The sequence below is a fragment of the Oculina patagonica genome, chromosome 7 (genome assembly GCF_052425735.1).
Source record: "Oculina patagonica isolate OP01 chromosome 7, crgOcupat, whole genome shotgun sequence".
Classification (NCBI taxonomy): Eukaryota; Metazoa; Cnidaria; class Anthozoa; order Scleractinia; family Oculinidae; genus Oculina; species Oculina patagonica.
Window position 1 is genome coordinate 24,394,249 of NC_135764.1, and position 20,743 is coordinate 24,414,991.

Below are 20,743 nucleotides of genomic sequence, written 5' to 3' on the forward strand. Positions count from 1 at the left end.
AGCTACTGTATTAGCTTAAAACATACCAAATCTGAATTTTAGGTTGAAAACTAAAGACGTAAAACAATTTTGCCTTTTTACGAACGAGATTTTGTGCAAGATAAAGAAAAACATTTGCGGGATATTTCCCGCGGTTCATCCCGAACGCAGACCGCCAATATTGGACGCCCGAAAAGAATTGTGGTCAGTTACATTCCCTCAAAACTGTTTTATGATGGCCGTCGATCATTGGAAAACAATTTAGCATTTTCCTCGCTTTCCAGTAATTTTTGGTAATTTTACCAGTGTGAAAGTGAAGAAGGACCATCCATGAATCCTTCAATAGCAAAGAAAACGCAGGAAACCTTGGGGAAGGTTATAAAGAAACCTCCTCTAACGGAGAAATTGCTGAGCAAGCCTCCATTCCGATTTCTTCATGACATCATTACCGAGGTACAGTAATTACTTTTGCAAAGGTGTACTTTACCAGCTCTAACAACATCTTATTCACAATGTTCTGCTTTCCAAAAACGATAAGGTGGTCAAGAATACTGGTTTTCTCAAAGGCTTGTATACGGCTGACGAGATGGACTCCGCGAAAGTCAAGGTAAACCAGTTATAAGTTTCGTGCTCTGAAAGCAAATGGGTATAATTTTATTTCATGTTCTTCCTATCCCTCGCTTGGCGAATTATCTCTTAAACTAATGAAATAATTGTTTTTCTTAAAGGAAAAAGAAGCCAAGATCCTTTTTCTTCAAAAAGCAATTGACGTCGTAGGTAAGACAGTTCGAAACCACCATACCCTGCTGTTGTGTGTTGCTAAGAAACAGCACTAACACTTCGCCGAAAGTTTTTGAGCAAAAAAACCTTTCGTTGCGAAACCTTTAAATTATAAATCAGTTAAAATTAAAGAAGGGTAACTCTACATTTATGCTATTTGATCGTGCCTTGCAATGTAGCCGTAAAGATACAATTATTTCGACGAGTAATCTCAATAAATGTCGGCCATGTTAGTCCCAAAATAAATTTCAATAATTTTCGATGTGTCGCTTATATTTTACGTTACAACGCACATTTATAGGATACGCATTGGTGGTTCTTGTTTTTCCTTGCAATGTTATATTTTTTCCGGTTGGTGTCTATGTATCAAATTTTGCAGTTTGATGCAATCCTATTAATTTTACGGAAATATATATTCTCGCAACCTTATTCCATTTCCAAACTTACACTCGGACAGATGGCAAATACAAACGAGTATAGATTCATTCTCACACTGAATATTATATCTTCAGTCTGCCTTTACTATTCCTTTTGTCTGGATTTAGTGTTAACAAAGTTATCTTGATATATAGTGGAAGGCTGTTTTGTTGACATGCAGAATTTGTTAACATAACACTGCAATTTTAAATCTCACTTTTAATTTATTAGTTTCTAATTTGATTCAAAGTATATTTTGTGAGATCTTGATATTAACGGCTACATTGTAAACATTATTGCATTTAGTTCCATAATTAAAACTTAGTTTTGGTGGTTTTGCACATATTTTCATATATTTTTTTATTTATTATGAAAACTAAGTGTAATTGCTACCTTAAATTTCCAACAATCCAATTATTTCACAAAGTGGATAGCCAAAATTTTTATTTATAAATTTATATTTTGGTTGGAAAACATTTCTTTGTCTGAGACTCGCACAAACATTGCAGGTAAGATTTGAACAGTTCAGACTGCAAAATCATCTTTGTTGGAGCAAAGTGTACTCTGACAAAGGGCTAACACTCAAAACATCAGCTTTCTAAAATTTGCTACGGCTTATTTCTTACCTTTATCAACTCCCAAGTGATAATTAACTTTCGTTAGTGTTTTACTTACTCACACATGCAGCACAACTTCCACTTTCTTTAGAAACTAATAAACCTTGTTTTGATAATTGTATCATCACAGGAATGATAAATGGACAGCTGTCAGTACGTCCGTCAAAAATTGTGGCTGGTCATGAACCAGAAAAGACAAATGAGTTCTTACAAGTGATGGGAATGGCCATTTTGCATAAAGTAAGTCTGTCAAGATGTAATCCTTGTTTTCTTGTATTTGACTCACCACAAGCTGTAAGTGTTTATTTTTATTTCGTTTCCTCAGAAACGATATGGTATTGTTTTGGATTCAATGTGAGCTATTTACACAACAGCGGCCACTATCCAATCAGAAGAATGCTCGTCCACAGGTTTTAGTAGAAGCAAACAACTTGGTTAAAATATGTTCTTCAAATATCGAAACTATAATCGTCAGGAAGACAAAAAGTTAATATGCAAATTGATTACAAATAGAAATACCTGATGACTGTGCTATTAGAACTAAGTTCGATAAAAGCGATGTTTTGATGAAAAATGTAGCGAGAGCCCTTTTCATGTTTAATTGTTATATTTCTAGTTTATTGTTGACTTTGTAAATTTTCCACCAATAAGAGTGCTTAGAAGAGCAAACAAGATTGGATGGTTTTGGATGTCTTGTGTTTGCTGGCACGGAATGGTAAAGGAATCTGCATGCATGCAAAAAATTTGACTGTTCCGCAATTCTTCCGTAATACTGATTCATGACCTAGGATCTTCTCAAATATTCGACAAACCCATCTGTCCTCAACCTTTCCCGCCATACTAATCACTTAATATATTTTTATTAATATGCTCATCCTTCCACAATCTGGAAACAAAATACCATATTTATTCGATTAAGCGCCCTGGGCGCTTATTAAATTTTTGGACCTTGAGAGTGGGCGCTTAATCGAGGTGGGCGCTTATTCGAGGCTGGGCGCTTATAAAATTTTCGCCATAACTCGCAAGTAGTAAGTTTATTTAACAACAAAACAATGTATAGTAATAAAACGTGAAGATGTACCAAAGCAGGATTTTGACTGTTTATTGAACGTTTCGGGGAAGTCTTTTAGTAGTACTTAGTCAATTTCAATCTCAATTTCAACAATAATCAAAGTACTCCTCTTGAACACTTCAGTATTTTTGGAAGGAGGGTAGGGGTGGGGGCTTTTTGGGGGTGGTGGGGGGGGCTTTTTATTTTTCTCCTGGGTGGGCGCTTATTTGAGGTAGGCGCTTAATCGAATAAATACGGTACTATTTCTTTTTGAAATAGCTGCTTGTTGAATTTCTTCTCTTGGTATATCTATTCAATTGGAATATCTTTATGGTAAGGTCATTTTATAAACAAAATTGAATTTGTCATAATGTTGCTCATAAAATAATTTTAAAAAGGCTAAAAAGAGATAAAAGTTATTAAAGTTCTTAAAAACAAAACGTTTCGACTCGAAGGTCATCATCAGTGTTAAATGAACATTTACATTGAGCTTGGTTTTGTGTTATGTAATTCCCGAGGGGAACAGTTTGGCGATAAAACAGTGCACCTGTTTCTTCAGTTGGTTTCTCGCAAGCAATCAACAGGCCTCCTTATTTTGCGTCAGTTGATTTTCCCGAACGCGATGTTCTGTGTATTGTGATTGGATGCGGGTGGCGGGCTGGCCGAGTTATGGGTATTCTCGTGCTCCGCTTTCCGCACTGTGAAATTACGTTTGTTTAGCCGATGTAGTTTCGCACAATGCCACGGCACGATAGATAACATTTGATTTGTGGCCGTTTTGAGGTAATATGATCTGGTCAGAGGAGCCAACGGTGTGGTGACCCGAGCGTTGTGTGGAGTAGGGTCAATTTTCTTCTCCCTCAAATGTATTCTGTATTAACCTTCCTCCTTTTCCTGGTGGAACGGACGTGGCTGAGAGGGAGGGAAAACAGGTGCACTGACGCCAAACTGTTCCCCTCGGGAATTACATAACAACACAAAACCAAGCTGAATGTAAATGTTCATTTAACACTGATGATGACCTTCGAGTCGAAAACGTTTTGTTTTTAAGAACTAAAAAATTGAATTTATTTAAAATTTTCCTTCTGCTGTAGAAAAGTAGCACTGATGCAGTGAAAAAGGTACTGGCAGGAGAAAAACCTGGAAAAGAACCAAGGTTGGCTTAAAACTTTACATTAGGCCTTGTAATAGAAATGTGTAGTTCCATAAATTCTCCATACCTCCGCCACGGAAGGGATTTTTCCTAAGACCCTCCCACCCCTCTGGAAATTTCAATTAATACATTCCCTTAAACCCCCAGGAAAATCCAATCTCTTCTGTGGGGGGAGTATGGACATTTTCTGGAAGCAGGCATGTTATGTAACCAAAGAAAAAAGAAAACTGTTGCTTTGGAAAGGGTTTGAAGTCCTGGCCCCAAATGTTCAAAAGATGGATAATGCTATCCATCCAGGATAAATTACTATCTGGGCCCAGTTGTTCAAACGGTGGATAATGCTATCCACTGGACAAATTGTTATCCAGCGGATAAGTGTTGATAAAACCATACCGCTATCCACTGGGTAGTGATTTACCTGGTGGATGGTGTTATCCACCTTTTCGACAACTGAGGCCTGGTGGATAGCACAGTATGTTTTGTTAACACTTACCGGTAATATCCACTGGATAATGATTTATCTGGTCGATAGCTTTATCCACCCTTTGAACAACTGGGCCTGTACAGCCCCCGAAATAATCCCAACCCCGAACTATCCCCCCTTTTTGTGGGGGGGGGGGGGGGGGAGGCCTGCATGGTCATGAGGGACATTAAGTAGATTAATATTTCGGACAAGTAACTTTTCCTGCTCACTTATTCGACAGGCAAGGGTCAAGTTTCAGAAGACTGTGCCCTGACTTATATAAAAGTAATAGCATGTAACCACCATCAGGCAAGCAAAATTTAAGAGTCACTTGTCTGAAAGGCAAGTTGGAGTTCAAGGCTTTCTTTTCAAACATGGCTTGAAGACACTGTCTTGCTGAACTACAGAGTAATAAAGTTATGAAAAATGTGGAACTGTTTTTGGGAATATTTTGTGTGTCATTTGCATTCAATAGTGATAGCAAGAAAAAAGAATCCAGAACGGGAAGTGGAAGTAAAGACAGGGAAAGCTCAAAAGAGAGAGACAAGGAGAAAAATAAAGAGAGAGACAGAAGTAGAGACAGAGAAAAAGAAGATGACAAAGACAAACGAAAACAGGTGATGCTCATTTGCAGTTTTATTGGATTGTAGGGGGATTAATGCTTAGCTGTTTCTGTAGTCGGCAAGCTTGAGGCTCATTATTCACTGGCAAATGCTTTAAAAACTAGCAACTTTTCCACGGGTTTATTGAAAGCAGCCATAACAAGGATACTATTTTGAGGTCTACGACTTTTCACTAGTTGATTTTAAGCAACTAGTGAAAAGTCGACAACCTCAAAATAGGAGGGAGAGACAACATTTCAGGTCAAGGTTAACATCAATTCTGGGCTTTGTAAAGCACCTAGAGCAATACTGGAACTATGCAAATAGTAACTTACAATTTAATTATTTAAGGTAAAGTGTGCATTCAGGCCTGTTGGCTCATCAGGCCAGAGCTTATCCTGGTTTCCATATTGTTAATCATCTGCAAGTATTTCTACTCCTCCCCTGGATGGGATGCTTGTCCATCCTTAAGCTAGCCCAGCATTTTGCTCGTACCCGTTTATACACCTTGTTGGAGTGAGGCATTATGGAAGGCAACTGTCTTGCCCAAGAACACAACACACTGACCCCAGCCAGGGTTCAAACTTGGACAGCTTGATCCAGAGTCCAATGCAGCCATGCATTAGGTCACCACACCTCCCATTTCAGGTTGAAGGGTTAGACAACTGCCGTATATAATCTCATGTATAGTATCTCATGGTTTTGATGCTATACTTGTAAGTATGCTGCTTTAGGAAGTCCTTAGAGTGCGACCAACCAGTATCTCGGCCAATCACAAAGGACACAGACAATCCAGGAACCAATCAAACCAAAGCAAAACATGTAACTGGCACGAAGCGAGGACGGCGGGAGCGAGTCACGATTGGTGGACGATTGGCAAGAAAGGGCGCGAGAAAGCCAATCACAGGAGTGCAAAACCAAAGCAATGCAATTAACTTTCGACACTCAAGTGAAAACTGCTCTATGCCTTGGATATTTTGAGTTTTTTTTAAAAAAAATTAAATTTCCTGGCTATGAACTTTCATTATTACAGAGTGAGTCTTCCAAGAGGAAGGAGAGTTCTTCTAACAAGACAGACAGTTCTGATAAAAGAAAAAGAGATGATTCAGCCAAGAAAGAAAAAGAGAAAGAAAGGGAGAAGGAAAAACAGTCGGAAAGAGGAAGAGAAAAAGAAAAGGTACTGTTACAGTATTAAGTGCAATCTTTTGCACAACTGCTCACCATGCATTTTTTAGTGAATTTTAAGAAAAGTTTTAAATTCAGTAAAAATGGTGAGTGACAACTTGCATGAAAAATTTCACCTTTTTGTGTAACTGTTATTCTTGAGGAAAATAATAATCCCCTTACTACAACTTAATAAGAAAAAACTGAGCTCTCTCCTTAACAAGCATGGCTGCTTTTCTAGCCTTTGTTTTTTTCTTCTTCTTCTTCCACGTAACTCACCTCTTTCAATAGTGAAGATTCTCGTGAGTATTAAAATAAATAACTACTTAACAAAATAAATAAATACTATTCAAATTAAAGAAAGGCTTAAATGCTATGAAGAAAAATAGATACAAAAAAAAGTCAAAGTCAGCATCGTTTGCTTAGCGCTTGGTCAGACGGCAGGCATTATTTTCTTAAAGGCCGTCAAGTTTGGTGCATTAACTGTTTCATTGGCCAGGCTGTTCCATTCTCGTATCGTTCTCAGGAAAAATGAGTACATGTGGTAGTCCGTCTTTGAGCGAGGAATTTTGTACGCATTTGAATTTACGTGCCGCGATCTCCTTTGAAGTGGCGTCATGAACTCTTGGGCGTCCATGGCAATCAAGCCTTCATGAATTTTATACATCATGCAGAGTCTAAGTGTCTGTCTCCTAGTTTGAAGGGAAGTCCAGCCGAGCTCATATAGCATGTCTCCTACACTAGATGTGTTATTGTATCTGCCAAGGACAAATCTCGGTGCCCGACGCTGCACCATCTCGAGTTTTTAGCCAGTGATAGCGAAGCTCTCTTTTAACCAGTGAATTTAGCTGAGAGTCAACTCTTAGCTACATCCCTGGGATACATTCAGAGAATTCTACCATACATAGGGATGTAGCTAAGAAAACACTACTTAAGCCGGTTCGTGGAGAAGCCCTGATGGCTTTTCTGGCCTTGGCTGCTCTAAAAGTTTACCAGGTCTGTTTTTGTGTGATTTTTCGGCCAGATTTCATTTCTCTTCCAGCCGGTGAAATTAGCCAGCAGCCGGCACCTTAGCGACATCCCTGCACACATACCTCCTGTTTGAGTCACTCTGCTAAAAAAAAAATGTTTTTTGTGAGTTTCGGTTTGTTTGTTTTTGGTGAAAACCTGAGCACTTTTTAACCATCTTTTTTATTTTTTTAGCAGCCAAGAAAAGATGACGATGTTGATGGTCTTGATGGGGGAGCTGCTGTAATAGATGGTGAATTAGAGGTAAAGATAAATAAGCATTGATTCTTTTATCTGTGAAAATAAACAAATTGAAAAGGAAAATTAATTATTAGCGACCTCCAGATAGGAGCATAAGTATAAGATCAAGCCCAAGTATGACTTTTAAATTTTTTGTCCAGTTATGTTTACATAGCCCTCACTCCTCCCTGTTGCTGACCAGTTGAATAGGAGACTATTGGTACGAGTTTGGTGTGAAATGTGATTATAAGCACTAGGTTTAAAAAGTCATACTACATGTACTCAATTTCATACTCATAATCCAGTCTAAAGGTCACTTTTTTTGGTTATCTTGAGAAGAAATGTACTTAATACATATATAAGCATTCAAATAAATGAGTTGCCACTTTTTCTACTTGCAGAATGGAGATGTACCTCCGAATCGCATTCCAAGACCCTCCTCTGCCAAAGGTCAGAGACGCAGACCATCAGGGGAGGGAGAGGGTACGCTTGTGTGTGAAAAAGAGCAACTTAGTTACAGCCATTTTAGTACTGACAGGGTTTAAGAGGGACAAAAGTTATTAGTATTTATACACCCAGTGATCTTGGTGTTTCAAGCAATCTGATTGGTTTGCTATCTCAGGCTAATTAACAATTATTCCACAAGCGTGAGTTGGATATAAGATGGTAGAAAGCGTAGATAGCTATAACGATCTTATATTCAACAATCACGAGTGGAATAATTGTTTTATTCAACAATTGCGAGTGGAATAATTGTTTTATTAAAAATGCCCAAAGAATTGCAATATTTTAGCTCCCCAGCTAATTTGGTTGATGTGTATTGGCTACTATATTTTGTGAGAATTGTATATGAGCTCATATACCATTGCCAGTTAACCAATCAAAATGCAGGAATTGCAATATACCATTGCTAGTTTTTAATAATGAGCATTATTTCCTCCCTACGGAGTGAATAATGCATGATCCAAATGCAAAACCAGAAAAGACACAAAAGTGCTGCAAAGTTTGCTTTGATGGTTTTCAATGTAAGAGAAGATTACATATTTTGCAATTTGCAGCACAATGTCCACACACCTTGAGTAAAACATTAGTTATTTGCTTACTACTGTCAAGTAGTAATTAAGATTAGGTATTCAAACTTACTTCATGGTTGCGATTTTCTTTGTTTTTACTTGACGAATTATTGATGAGTTTGAGAAGATTCTGTAAACTGTTTCTCGCATGCCGGATAGTGCCGCCTGTATGTACGGTTTCCACACATGAATTGAGAGGTCAATTAAATTGACTTTATATGGTTTCCTTCTAAAAACTTTGAGATAGCTTGTTGTTGAGATCACTTCGTGTGTATATACTAAAACAATTATTCCTTGAATAATTTTGAGATGAATGTTCTGCCGCTCACCTCCATTCAAAAGTAAAATTGTTAGGTAGTGTTAAGGAGATAACCTAAAACATTAGTTCCTGTGAGCAGGGAAGTAAACCTCATCTGCACTAGTACAGTACACATAACATGTGTACAAAGAAATTGTGCCTGCATTTTTGGTGCATTTCTGAGAGATGACGAGCCCTGTCAAAATAAGTCTCCATCCCTAGCAAACCCAATATATAAACATTGATGTTGCTAAGGGCTGGCTGCCGGCTAATTTAACCGACTGAAAGAGAATTTAAATCGGGCTGAAATTTCACATGAAAACAAAGACTTTAGAGCTACCAAAGTCAGAAAAGCCAGCTGGGCTTGTTGGTAAGCCGGCTTAATGTGTTCTTAGCTACATCCCTGTATAAACATCTTATTAACCAAGCACAAGGGCCTTACTAGGAGAATGTTGGCCCAAGACAGGGCTCGAGACTAATGGTAGTCAAATAGCTACAGGCTAGTAGAAATGTAGCTTTGGCTAGTAGGTTCTGGACTTTCACTTGACAAAATGGCTAGTTAAAATTTCAGGAATTTGATTGGAAGAAAATCATAATGTTCTGACATATTATTTTCATTTTGTCTTTTAGATCTTCGAGAAGCTGAAAGTGATGGTAGGTAGTTTAACATGGACTCTACAGTATATTTTCATTAATGGAGAAAAAAGCATTTGACTGTGTGTTTATGAGCACTTAACAAGAGGTTTATGTTTTCTCAGGCATGTGATAATCTTCTGGTGAATAAACACTTTTTTTTTTTATTTTTGGACTCTCAGGCCCACAGGCAGAAGAACAACCCAGACCAACTGAACACATGAATGGAGTATTAAATGATGATGAACTCCCTCCTCAAGTCATAAAAAGGTGTGTAAGTTTACACAAATTAGTGCTTATATAAATATTATGTACATGAAGTGTTATTTGTCTTTAGGGAGTCCAGCTGGAGGTTCAATAACCAGATGGTTAGGCAAACTGCTGTGTTTTTGGCACTAGCAGCCTTGTCCATAAGTAGTGAGTGCTGTGTACAAAGAATGAATCTTCAGCTTTTTTGCTTCCGAAAGAGAAAATATTTGCCTTGAACGCCGGCCATGCAGGCTACTGGTGCATGGTCCAAATAATATTAATTTTCGAGTGGACTTGGACCCCCCTTCACTTTCACGCAAAATTGGACCTCCAGTGAAGCACAGTGAGTGAGCGAGTGCTTACTTTCTTGTACTTTTATTTATCAAGATAAAAGGATTTTAGCGAAATTTTATTTGTTGCCATATTCAACATTGTCCACTCTGTAGTATTTTGAACAAAAAAGCCTTCAGTTGTCAAGTGTCTGATGACTGTTCCAAAGTGTTGCTACAGTATATGAAGCATGGGTGCAAAAATGTGGGACAAACGGTGTGTAACACTGGGTTCCACTGAGTTGAATTGCAATGCTGTGGTTTTAACCTCAGATTTCGTGCTTTCTTGTTAACAGTCGCAGCATAGCAAGACCAAGCAGTGCAAGACCTGCCCCGCCCAAGATTAAAAAGCAACAAGAGGAGCTCGAAGACCAGATGGCCAGGTAGGAGTGTGACCACAAAATAATTAATTAGATCAGCTTTGAAGAACATGTGTCTAGGGCTTTTCACAGGTTTCTCAAGATTCCCCAAAAATATGCTTTAAGGTGCTCCAAAAAATTCAAAACATTGCCTTCAAATAAGAAAAGTCTCCAAATATTTGCAAATGCTCAGGGTGCTAATGTCCCTTTGAAGGTAAGATTGCTAAGCATTTTCATGATGAGGTTTTAGTGCTGAATGATCTGAAAGTTGAAGCATCCTCTGAACTTTCTTGGAAATCTTTCGCAAATTTGGTCAATCTTCGGAAGAATTTCGACAAATGCTCGGAAACGTTCGTATGGTCTTCAAATACAGTGCTGTAGCAAGGGAAAGAAAGTGGGGGGGAGCGGCGCGAGGCGGGGTGGGGTCTGGGGGCCCCCGGTGCGGTGGATGCTTCGCATCTCAGAGTGTGAACGCAACGCGATGAGAATGAGACTGAATGAGACATTTAGAATGAGAACATGGTAGTTTGGCTGTATATTGTTGTGCACACCCCGCGAAAAAATGAAAAGAAGACATGTATTGCTTCAAACCCCGGGAGATAAATCTTTCAACATCATACAGGTGTTTTTTTTGGGGAAAAAACTGGGGGGGCACGGGCCCCCCGGCCCCTCCCCTTGCTACGGCACTGAAATAACACTCAGACAAGCATTGCCAAGCAACTTGTGGAAAGCCACGCAGATTGTCATCTAGTTAATTGTATTGCTGTTTCATTCTCTTTGGTATTTTGTTTGTTTGTTTGTTTTAGAATTGGATCAGGAAAACAAGTTGCCAGTGTTATTGTAGACGATGGCAAGGACCAAGATGATGAGGATGATACATTTGTTGTGGAAGATACGCATGCAATACAAAATGACTTAGATTTGGTAAGTAGTTAGGGCTCCATCTGTCCGTCTTTGACAGTTAGGGAATAGTTTACTTTCTTTAGTAATTTTTAGTGTTGCTTGAAGTAGAAGAGCTGTTTTCCCAGTTGTATAAAATCAAATCTCTCTAAAACGGACACTACCAGGACCCGGCTCCAGCTGTCCATCTTCGAGACTTGTCCGTCTTATAGGGAGTTTGTTACAGGAGAATGACTGAAAAACGGCAGGGACCATCACCAGGTGTCCATCTTATAGAGGTGTCCTTCAAGAGAAAGTTGTATGTTGTAGTTCTGTTTTCCTTTGGTACAATTTGGTATTTTCCTTTGTTCTGTTGTATGTCAGGGCTCAACAAAACCCCCGGCGGGGTCCGGGACAAGTAGATTTTCCTGCCAGACAAGTGACTTTTCATGCTCTCTTGTCCGACGGGCAAGGGCTTGGCAAACCAGCATCATGAATTATTAATAGGTTTGAGAACCTGGGCAAGGGGGTATAATGTCTGGGCAAGCAAAATTTGAGATTTACTTGCCCCATGGGCAAGCTGGAGTTCAATTTTTTTTTGAGCGCTGTATGGTGATATAAAAAAGGAATACAGTCCCTGAAGACCTGTAGGTTTGCCAGGTTTTTGGGGTCCTGGTTTTAGCTTCCCTGTGCTGTCCAGACATCCTGATAAAAACAGTATTGAAAAAAAAGAACCCCACAAAAGAACGGGGAAGGGACGCCAGGAGGCACCAGGCACCGGGGTTTTACTGTAAAAAACAAAGTAAAATGCCAGATTGAACTAAGGGTAAAATTAAATCACAATACATATATGCAAAGCCACCTCTTATTGCAAACCACGACTATAAGAGGGCCATCTTTGAAACATTTTTTACCTCTATAGTGGCAGCACCACAGACTACATAGTTTTTTAGTGAAGGAATTATTTTGTGCTTCAAACAATCAAGTATTTAGTGAATGCCATGAATGCTTTGTTTTTACAGTCTTATCTGAAATTCCTATTGTAATGTTCTGGTGAAATGTTTTCAGGCGCCAGCGGGAGAAGTTGCTGAAGATGATGGTGAACATGGTAAGAACAAATCTCACTAGCATTTTTGTTAGGTTGTCTTTGTGGAGCACATTTACGATAACATTCCAAAAGTGCTGGTAATCCCTGGGCTTATGTTTGTTTAATGGCCCTTTCAGGATGGACTTATTTTCAGGAAGGGCTTATATGCGGGGGGAAGGGGGATCCAGATGGAAATTTATGTTTAAAAAATGTGTGGGCTCATATTTGAAAGGGATACAGTATCCCTTTCAAACCTTAAGTTCATTCAAAGTATACCGCATGGCGGGCGTGTTTAAAACACGAAATGGCGAAATAGCGAAATGGCGAAATGACGAAATGATGAAATGATATAAAAGATAAGAGCCAAATTAAGTTCAATAATATTACGGTTCCACCGAAATCCGCATCTGTTGCGTGATGTATTCTGTGTACAACGTAAGGACAAGGAAATAAATCGCGACAAATTAAAGAAAATAATTAGAAGGGGTAAACATAAGCTTAATAAGTAATACTCACAAATTTTAACGTTTTTAATACTGGAACGAACTACAACCAATCGTTCCAATCACAAATTTTCCGTCACGGACCTTTTAACTCCAGTCTCTCCTTGTTAACAAGTGGCAGAACTCTCTAAACATAACGATTTGAAACACAGAACAGGTTCTGCAGTCGTAAATGAACATTACAAGTCTCTAAGTGTAATCTAACAATGTAAAATATAGAACAAGCTCTCCATAAGGGGACTTTATAAAAGTAAAAAAGGTATATATCTCTCTTTAAGAGTAGCCTGCGTTGCAGACAGACGTTGGTTTAGACTGACTGCGATGCAGGCTATTTAAGAGCTATGAAATATGAGCCAATGGGCTTATATTTGGAGGGGCTTATTATCGAAAGGGTTTTGCGTCTTTTTATACTTAGACGCATTGCTTTTGCCAAAAAAAGTATTTCCTGGGTTTAACAAGAGTGGTTTTTTTTTCAGGGGGTCTCGTTAGGAAAATTCTTGAAACTAAAAAAGAACTTGAAGGTGGTGGAAACCAAGAAGCTAGACCGAAGCAGGTTAGATTTCTTTAGTTGCATAATACATTTTGTGTGGTTGCTTTTGGTATTAGAAAAACCTTTTATAGTGTAGATATATTTTTGAGCTGCTCAAAAACATACTGAAAATAGCTGACAGTGTCTCATTAAGATACCAAACACTAAGATTGGAAAGCACTGGCAGTTTTTCTCAATGACTTGTCTTTTTCTTCTTAAATCCTCTTCGTTCCTTGTAGAGCATACTTCCTCAACTAGCGCCCCCCCACCTAACCCTGTTTTATGCAGTACCCTTTACCTCATTCTACGATAGGTGTCTCTCCTCTAACTCTGCCATTCTTGTGCGTCTCAGGTGTGCTGGGGTCTCCCTCTTTTTCGCTTTCCCTGTGGGTTCCACTCTAAGGCCCTCTTGGCTACATGTCCATCTCAAGTTCAATAACTTGTAGTGGGAAATAAATACAAGTCATCTGATAATTATGCACACACCCCATGTACCCAGCCACACGCCATTTTTACACCCACTCTAAAACCCTTTCCCAGGGACAGCACTACCCAAACTGACCCAACAGCGACGGTTAAACAGGGATAGTCTGTTACGCATTTTAGAAGTACGTGTTTTTTGTTTCAGGAAAGACAAGCACCAATTATATCAGATGCTGCGAGGAGAAAAGAAAGGGAACTTGCACAAAAAGAGGTTTGTAAAATCTTCAACAAGATGTCTTTTTTAGCCTACATGAATCAGATGTTTTTGTCTCCTAACACAATGTGTAGACCAGCTCTTAAAATCTGTGCCCAGTTGTTTAAAGAGTAGATAACGCTATCAACCGAATAAATCGCTATCCAGTGGATAACTGTCATACAAAACCTACTCCGCTATCCACCGGATAATGATTTATCCAGTAGATAGCATTATCCACCCTTCGAACAACTGGGGCCTGGTAGACTTGGTACTTACGATGAATTTGCTTTTTTTTTGTTTTACAGATAGAAAAACTTAGAACTAGTATCCAGACACTTACAAGAAGCGCAAATCCACTAGGAAAAATTATGGACTATATTCAGGTATGAATTCTGGGAAAGATAGACCTTTCTAAGAAAGACAACAGTTAAAGTGGCTCACAAACGTTTAGACCTTCCCGAAACCTGTAAAGCTTTTATCAGTAAACAGAATCCGATCCAAATGACGTAAAAATTTGTTGCTACGGCAACTTGAGGAGAGGTCAAAAATACCATACTTTTAGCTGCAACTTTCGTTCCAAAAAGTGCATGGAATGTTTTGTTTATGTGAGCGTAAACATAACTAGTTTTCTTTCTTTTTAATACAAAAAGTACTGTAGTTAAGAGACCAACAGGATAGAACAGAAAGGTGTTAAAATGAACTTAAATCTGGACAGAATTATCAATTTATTGAATCATATTCGACGTCGCCATTTTCAAAGGGTTGCAATTTTCGGGGGGGGGGGTTGGGTTGTTACTCTCAGGTAAACGATATAGTGGGATGCTTGTCACAGTAAAGGATTGTTTTTAAAGGGGCTATGTCACGCAATTTTAGGCAATTTCGACACTGACCAACTGGTCATAGAATGAACTGAAATATCACAATAACGGCTTAAAACTGTAGAAGAACTAAAAAGAAACACAGAAAGGCCAAAAAGGGGCATGGATGGGTGAAATTCGAGAAGATTAAAACGGATTGCGTTCTGGTAAACTTAAAAAACGTCGGCCCGACTTTTTTCAAGTTCATCTCAATTTGTATGAAAGTGTCATTTACAGTGCTCAAAAATCATCCTTGTTTGTTATGTGGCCGTGATTTTGCGAATAAATGACTTTTGCTCTGCCAATTTGAAGTTTACAGCTCTTAATTAACGAAAATAAATAGAATTTCCTAAAATACTGTGACCTAGCCCCTTTAATTGCGCTCCCTTTTGTTTTGTTCTTGTTTACAGGAAGATATGGATAGCATGCAAAAAGAATTAGACATCTGGCGGAGAGAAAATAAGGAACATGAAATAGCGTTAAGAAGAGAAGAAAGGTAATGGATCAATCCATACTCAATAGAGCAGTTTTCAATTGAGTATCATAAAACCAAAACCAAAGTAATCACTCTGGCCAATCACAAAGAACACAGACAATCCAGTGAACCAATCAAAACTCAAAGCAAATACATGTAGCTGGCACGAAGCGCGGGAAAACGTGCGCGAGCGCGTCACGATTGGTTTTGGTTTTAGTTCTGATTGGCTGAGAAAGTGGCGCGAGATTTTTAAGCCAATCAGTAAGCGTAGTAATGCAAAACCAAAGCAAACGCAATTAACTTTCGACACTCAAGTGAAAACCGCTCTATTTGTTCAAGTTTGGTGTTTCCTTAAGGTGACTATTTTTAGCGGCTACTAATTTTAGCCATTTTTTCAGTGAAAGATTTAGCGACTATTGAATTTAGTGATTTTCCGGAAAAATTTAAAACGTTAGTGGTAACGTGTAAACCAGTTTTTAATGAACATATAGCTAAGATGGTAATAAACGTTCAGTAAAATAACAAACTCACTTGAAATAGACCTTATTCGTATTCTCGGTATTGGACTGGAACTAGCTTGCAATGGAGGCTTATGCGGGGACTCTTTTCAAATGCAAATGACATGAAGCTGTTTTTAATGATATTCCCCCGCATGAGCTTCCTTTGCAAGCTAGTTCTAGTCCAATACCGAGAATACGAATATGGTCTAATATTGAACGAACATTTGCATTGCCAGAAAGAACATAGTTACCGGTATCTTTTTTTAAAAAGGTGTTTAATTCGACTATGCTTAATTTTGGATCCCTTTTGGGGTGGGAGTGGGGGGAGGTTGTTTAATTTAACAAGTATTACATTTTACCGAGACAAATTTTAGCGGGTACTAAAATTCAGCGATTTTTTCCCAATCGCGTAAATTCGTAGCCGCTAACCTTAAGGTACATGTTAACTTTTCCAACAGTCGGTGTTGACATGTTTTAATCTTCATCCTGTTTTTGGTTCACAGCATAACAGAAAGTGAGATCGCACCCTTAAAATCACAGCTGGGAGAACTAGACACAGAAATAACAGAAATGGTAAGACTACAAGTTGTCTTAGGCAAATCAACTCTCGGTTAGAATTGCGTCTGGGTGTTTTTTTTTTTTTTATGCCGCTAAGTAACCTCGAGTTCACACTATCTTTTTATCGGAACGTGTTGTTCCAGAAAATTACTATACCATTACCCCCTGAAAATATCCATACTCTAGGGGAGGGGGAGGGGGCTCTCCTACGGGTATGTTCTACTGGATAGGTAGCTCTCACTAAATAAGATATACTTCAGTCGGGGGAAGTGCCAGTTAATGGCGACATCACTTCTCCGAGAAGTGACTGAGCCCGCGGTTTTCGTCCAAGAAGTTGCTAAGCAACATGACGTAATTGTACGCGCGATTGCTTTCGGAGTACTCGTGAACACTCGCGCCAGTTTTTGATTGGATGAAATAATTCGGAAATTCTTCGAGTGCTTTCACGAAGATTTGCCAAAACTGACGCTTATTTCCCGACTGTACTTCTCATTAATTTATTCAGTGCTTTGACATTTTTTTGTGGTAACTTTAATTTGGAAAATTATGTTTTACGTGATTTAGTGATCATAAAGTAGATAGGAACTTATTTTTGGTCTGGGATGTGATGGAAAAAGATTAATATGTTAGGTCTGATATTAAAGAGGTAAGGGGTTCGCTGGTCCCAGAGGAACAACCCCAGGGAAGACATCTTACTGGACATTCGTCGTGTGTGTTTGGCATATTTCAGCTAAGTCTTGTTTGTCTTGTCTTGTTTCAGGTCGATAGGATAAGCACAGTAAAGTGTAACATCTTGAGAAATGACGAAAAGATACAGAAAATGCTCTCCAGCGTATCATTAACATCAAGATGAAACCAAAGGGACTGCAATGACGCGATGCTTGTAAAAATGTAAAATATTGCTCCTTGTAAACAGCGCATGGAGCGGTTACTGTACAAAAGAACTCTCGATTTGAGTATTTATTTTACTGAAAAAGTCCTCTCTATGATAGGATCTTGGTAGAACACTCTAACATTAGCTGAAATCCTCTGTTTCATGAGTTAAGGTGGCCCTCAGGCTCTCAAAGGAGTCTAGAGCTCCTCAGGGGTTGTGGGCCACCAAACAACAGGGCTACGAGTTCTGTGGTAGCCATTTTTGTGCTTGGCTCCAAGCCCTAAAATGGGGGCTCCACAGCGAAACTTTAAGGACCCCAGGGTTCTGGCCATGCTCCTTTTGGGATCTTATACCTTGAAAGGCAAGAGATGTGCAAACTCTTTTTAACAACATGTTCCTAAGAAATGTACGAAACAAAATTATGCCATATTCGCTGTTCTCTCTGGGGAGCAAATTCCCATTTTCCTGTATGTACCACTGCATTTGTCTCTTGACTGCTCGCGGTTTTTCGTTCGTCAGACAAGTTGCCTTCTAGTATGACGTACTTTCCTTGAAGTCATATCGAAACTATTTTATCCCTTTTTCGTGGATTGACAACACATGGCAAATTGTTCCCTTGGTAGCGTTTCTGTAAAGAGAACTAAATAGTGCAGTGTTAATTAACAAGCTTCCGTTTTCCACCTGACTTTGCCGCTAATTTATTGACGAAGTGATCGACCTTTTAAGATGGGCTTGTTAGCTTTTAATGGTCAGTACACAAAAATGCATCTTGGCAGCCGTATGGCTAGGTTAGACATTGGATTCTAAGCTACTGGCAGATAAGTCATGTACATACGTTACAGTTTAATATAGTATCTTTTCAGCAGTAGAATTAATATAAATTTTGCCTTTACAGTCTACAATCACCACTTACTCACTTTGACCTCAAATAGCCTAGGATATCTTTGACATTAATAGGGCAATCGGCGTTTCCAATATTTGCCTCATGTTCATTTCCTGATCGAGCTACAAAAAATATCAACTCTGAATACTGAGAATACATGGTACGATTAACTGTCGTTATAAATTTGTCTATAGTATGATGCCTTCTCTAAGCAAAATTGTATGCTAATGAGGCAAAATGTAAGCAATCACGTCAGCCCTATAGTTAGCGTTAAAACATGTTTGTCTCAAGCATGTCTGCACTTCTTACAGTTTCAGACGGATGAAAAATGCCTTGGTATGACATTTCTGAAAGGGTACCCTTTCATTACGAGAGTACGAGCTGAGCTGTACGCTTCGCTCATTTGTAGCGAGCGAAAATGACTACCTTAAGAAAGACTTCCCAAACCCTCTGCTTAATAAGGCACTTTAAATTTGCCCATGCAATAAGAAACAAGGAGAAACGTCAAACGCTCTTGATTTTTCCTGTACTTTTCTCTTTTCGTATTATTGCAATTTTTTAAAGGTACTATGCCGAGAAAATACTATTATGTTAATTAATGCTATGTATGTCTGCAGTACAGGAATAACTTTTAAAAGGTTAATATTTATGGTCGTGTGAAGAATTAAAATGGTGATGATAAGTTTATTGAACTGTGTTTCTTCTTGCTTAGGGAAGTGGTCATAACAAGTGTACTCGACGAGGACCCACCTTGTGTAGGGGAAGGGGGGTTATGCAAGACACCACCTGTCTGATAAGCCAAATGGAAAAAAAAATTATTGTATTGCTTGAGAAATGGGCACAAGGAGGTTTGAATCTTTTTCTTAGTTTGTACTCCTGATTTGGGGGGGGGGGGGCTATACAAACAAGACACCATCTTTTATTTTAAAGGGGCTATGTCACGGTGTTTGAGGTAATTTTATTTATTTTCGTTAATTAAGAGCTCTAAACTTCAAATTGGCAGAGCAAAAGTCTTGTGTTGGCTAAATTACGGCCACATAACAAACAAAGATGATTTTTGTGCATTGTAAATGACACTCATGCAAATTAAGATAAACTTGAAAAAAGCCGAGCCGACGTTTTTCAAGTTTACCCGTACGCTATCCGTTTTAATCTTCGCGAATTTTGCCCATCCATGCCCCTTTTGGCCTTTCTGTGTTCCTTTTGAGTTCTTCTACAGTTTTAATCTATTATTGTGATAATTCAGTTAATTCTATGACCAGTTGGTCAGTGCCGAAATTGCCTAAAATTGCGTGACACAGCCCCTTTTAAGGTGAGGAAAGGGGGGTGCATGAAGAGAGACCACCTGTCTTTTTGCAGAGTAGTGGGTCCTGTCTGAGTACAAAGTTTTGACCATTTCCCTTAGTTTTATTTAACTATAACTATAAGACGACGAGCCCGAGAAAATAATCAACGAGACGCAGCCGAGTGCTTTATCAATTTGTAACACGAAATTGTTCCAGATGTCAACTGAAAATCATCCTGGTCATATTGCAGGGGAGAAAATCTACTGGAACGAGTGCATTTATAAACAGTTGTCTATTTCATTTCCTTGACGTCGATTCGGTCTCAGCGATAACTGGAAACAGTAAAGTTTCACTTCCGTTGCATAGTATCGTATTCCCACACAGGTACCCCAAACTCCATGGGAGAAATAGACCGTGTAACCTTTGTTAAGCGTTGTCACGGTGTCACGGTGACTATTGCGTTACGTCGACATAATAAGGATTTGTATTGGAAAAACGATTCCTTGCTTTTCTCTCTATATTAAATAGAGAGAAAAGAAATGGAACTAAAACTCACTGGAATCGCACTAAATCGCTCCAAAAACCACACACAGGAGACAGGTAAAGAGGCAGAGAAGTTCAGGAAGGGATTTTTTTTGAAAATTTATCCACATTTTTGAAATGAATTAGGAATCGCTCAAATTACAACACTCAAACAACGCTGAAAAAAGGTCACACGGTGGAATGGAACTCACGTTATTTGAGGGAATCACATTGACCTCGTGCAAGATTATTCTGTCTAACTTGTGTGGTGAGTTCCTTATGGAACTCACGTTATCTGAGGGCATCACATTGACCTCGTGGTAGATTATTCTGTCTAACTTGTGTGGCAAGTTCCTTATGGAACTCACGTTATTTGATGGCATCACATTGACCTCGTGCTAGATTATTCTGTCTTACCCGTGTGGTGAGTTCCTTATGGAACTCACGTTATTTGATGGCATCACATTGAGCTCGTGCTAGATTATTCTGTCTAACTTGCATGGTGAGTTCTCGTGGTAGATTATTCTGTCTTACCCGTGTGGCGAGTTCCTTATGGAACTCATGTTATCTGAGGGCAGCATATTGACCTCGTGCTAGATTATTCTGTCTAACTTGGGTGGTAAGTTCCTTATGGAACTCACGTTATTTGATGGCATCACATTGAGCTCGTGCTAGATTATTCTGTCTAACTTGCAT

The 20,743-nt window shown here is 38.9% G+C and overlaps 1 protein-coding gene across 5 annotated transcripts; it reads left to right on the forward strand.

Annotated features, from left to right (window-relative positions):
• Nucleotides 1-201: 201 nt before the first annotated feature.
• Nucleotides 202-18,926, forward strand: LOC144660467 (TRAF3-interacting protein 1-like). Of its 5 annotated transcripts, none has more exons than XM_078521095.1 (20): nucleotides 202-432; nucleotides 518-586; nucleotides 708-756; nucleotides 1,924-2,033; nucleotides 3,939-4,000; nucleotides 4,936-5,077; nucleotides 6,096-6,239; nucleotides 7,430-7,498; nucleotides 7,876-7,957; nucleotides 9,476-9,499; nucleotides 9,661-9,748; nucleotides 10,353-10,439; nucleotides 11,222-11,339; nucleotides 12,363-12,402; nucleotides 13,361-13,437; nucleotides 14,042-14,107; nucleotides 14,398-14,475; nucleotides 15,360-15,445; nucleotides 16,428-16,497; nucleotides 17,243-18,926. In XM_078521095.1, the coding sequence occupies exons 1-20, from the start codon at nucleotides 310-312 to the stop codon at nucleotides 17,333-17,335; spliced, it is 1,677 nt and encodes a 558-aa protein (XP_078377221.1). In that variant the 5' UTR covers nucleotides 202-309; the 3' UTR covers nucleotides 17,336-18,926. The 5 variants fall into 5 exon arrangements, with proteins under 5 accessions (XP_078377221.1, XP_078377225.1, XP_078377223.1 ...); XM_078521099.1 differs by having other exon boundaries at nucleotides 7,876-7,924; XM_078521097.1 differs by having other exon boundaries at nucleotides 7,433-7,498.
• The last annotated feature ends 1,817 nt before the right edge of the window (nucleotides 18,927-20,743 follow it).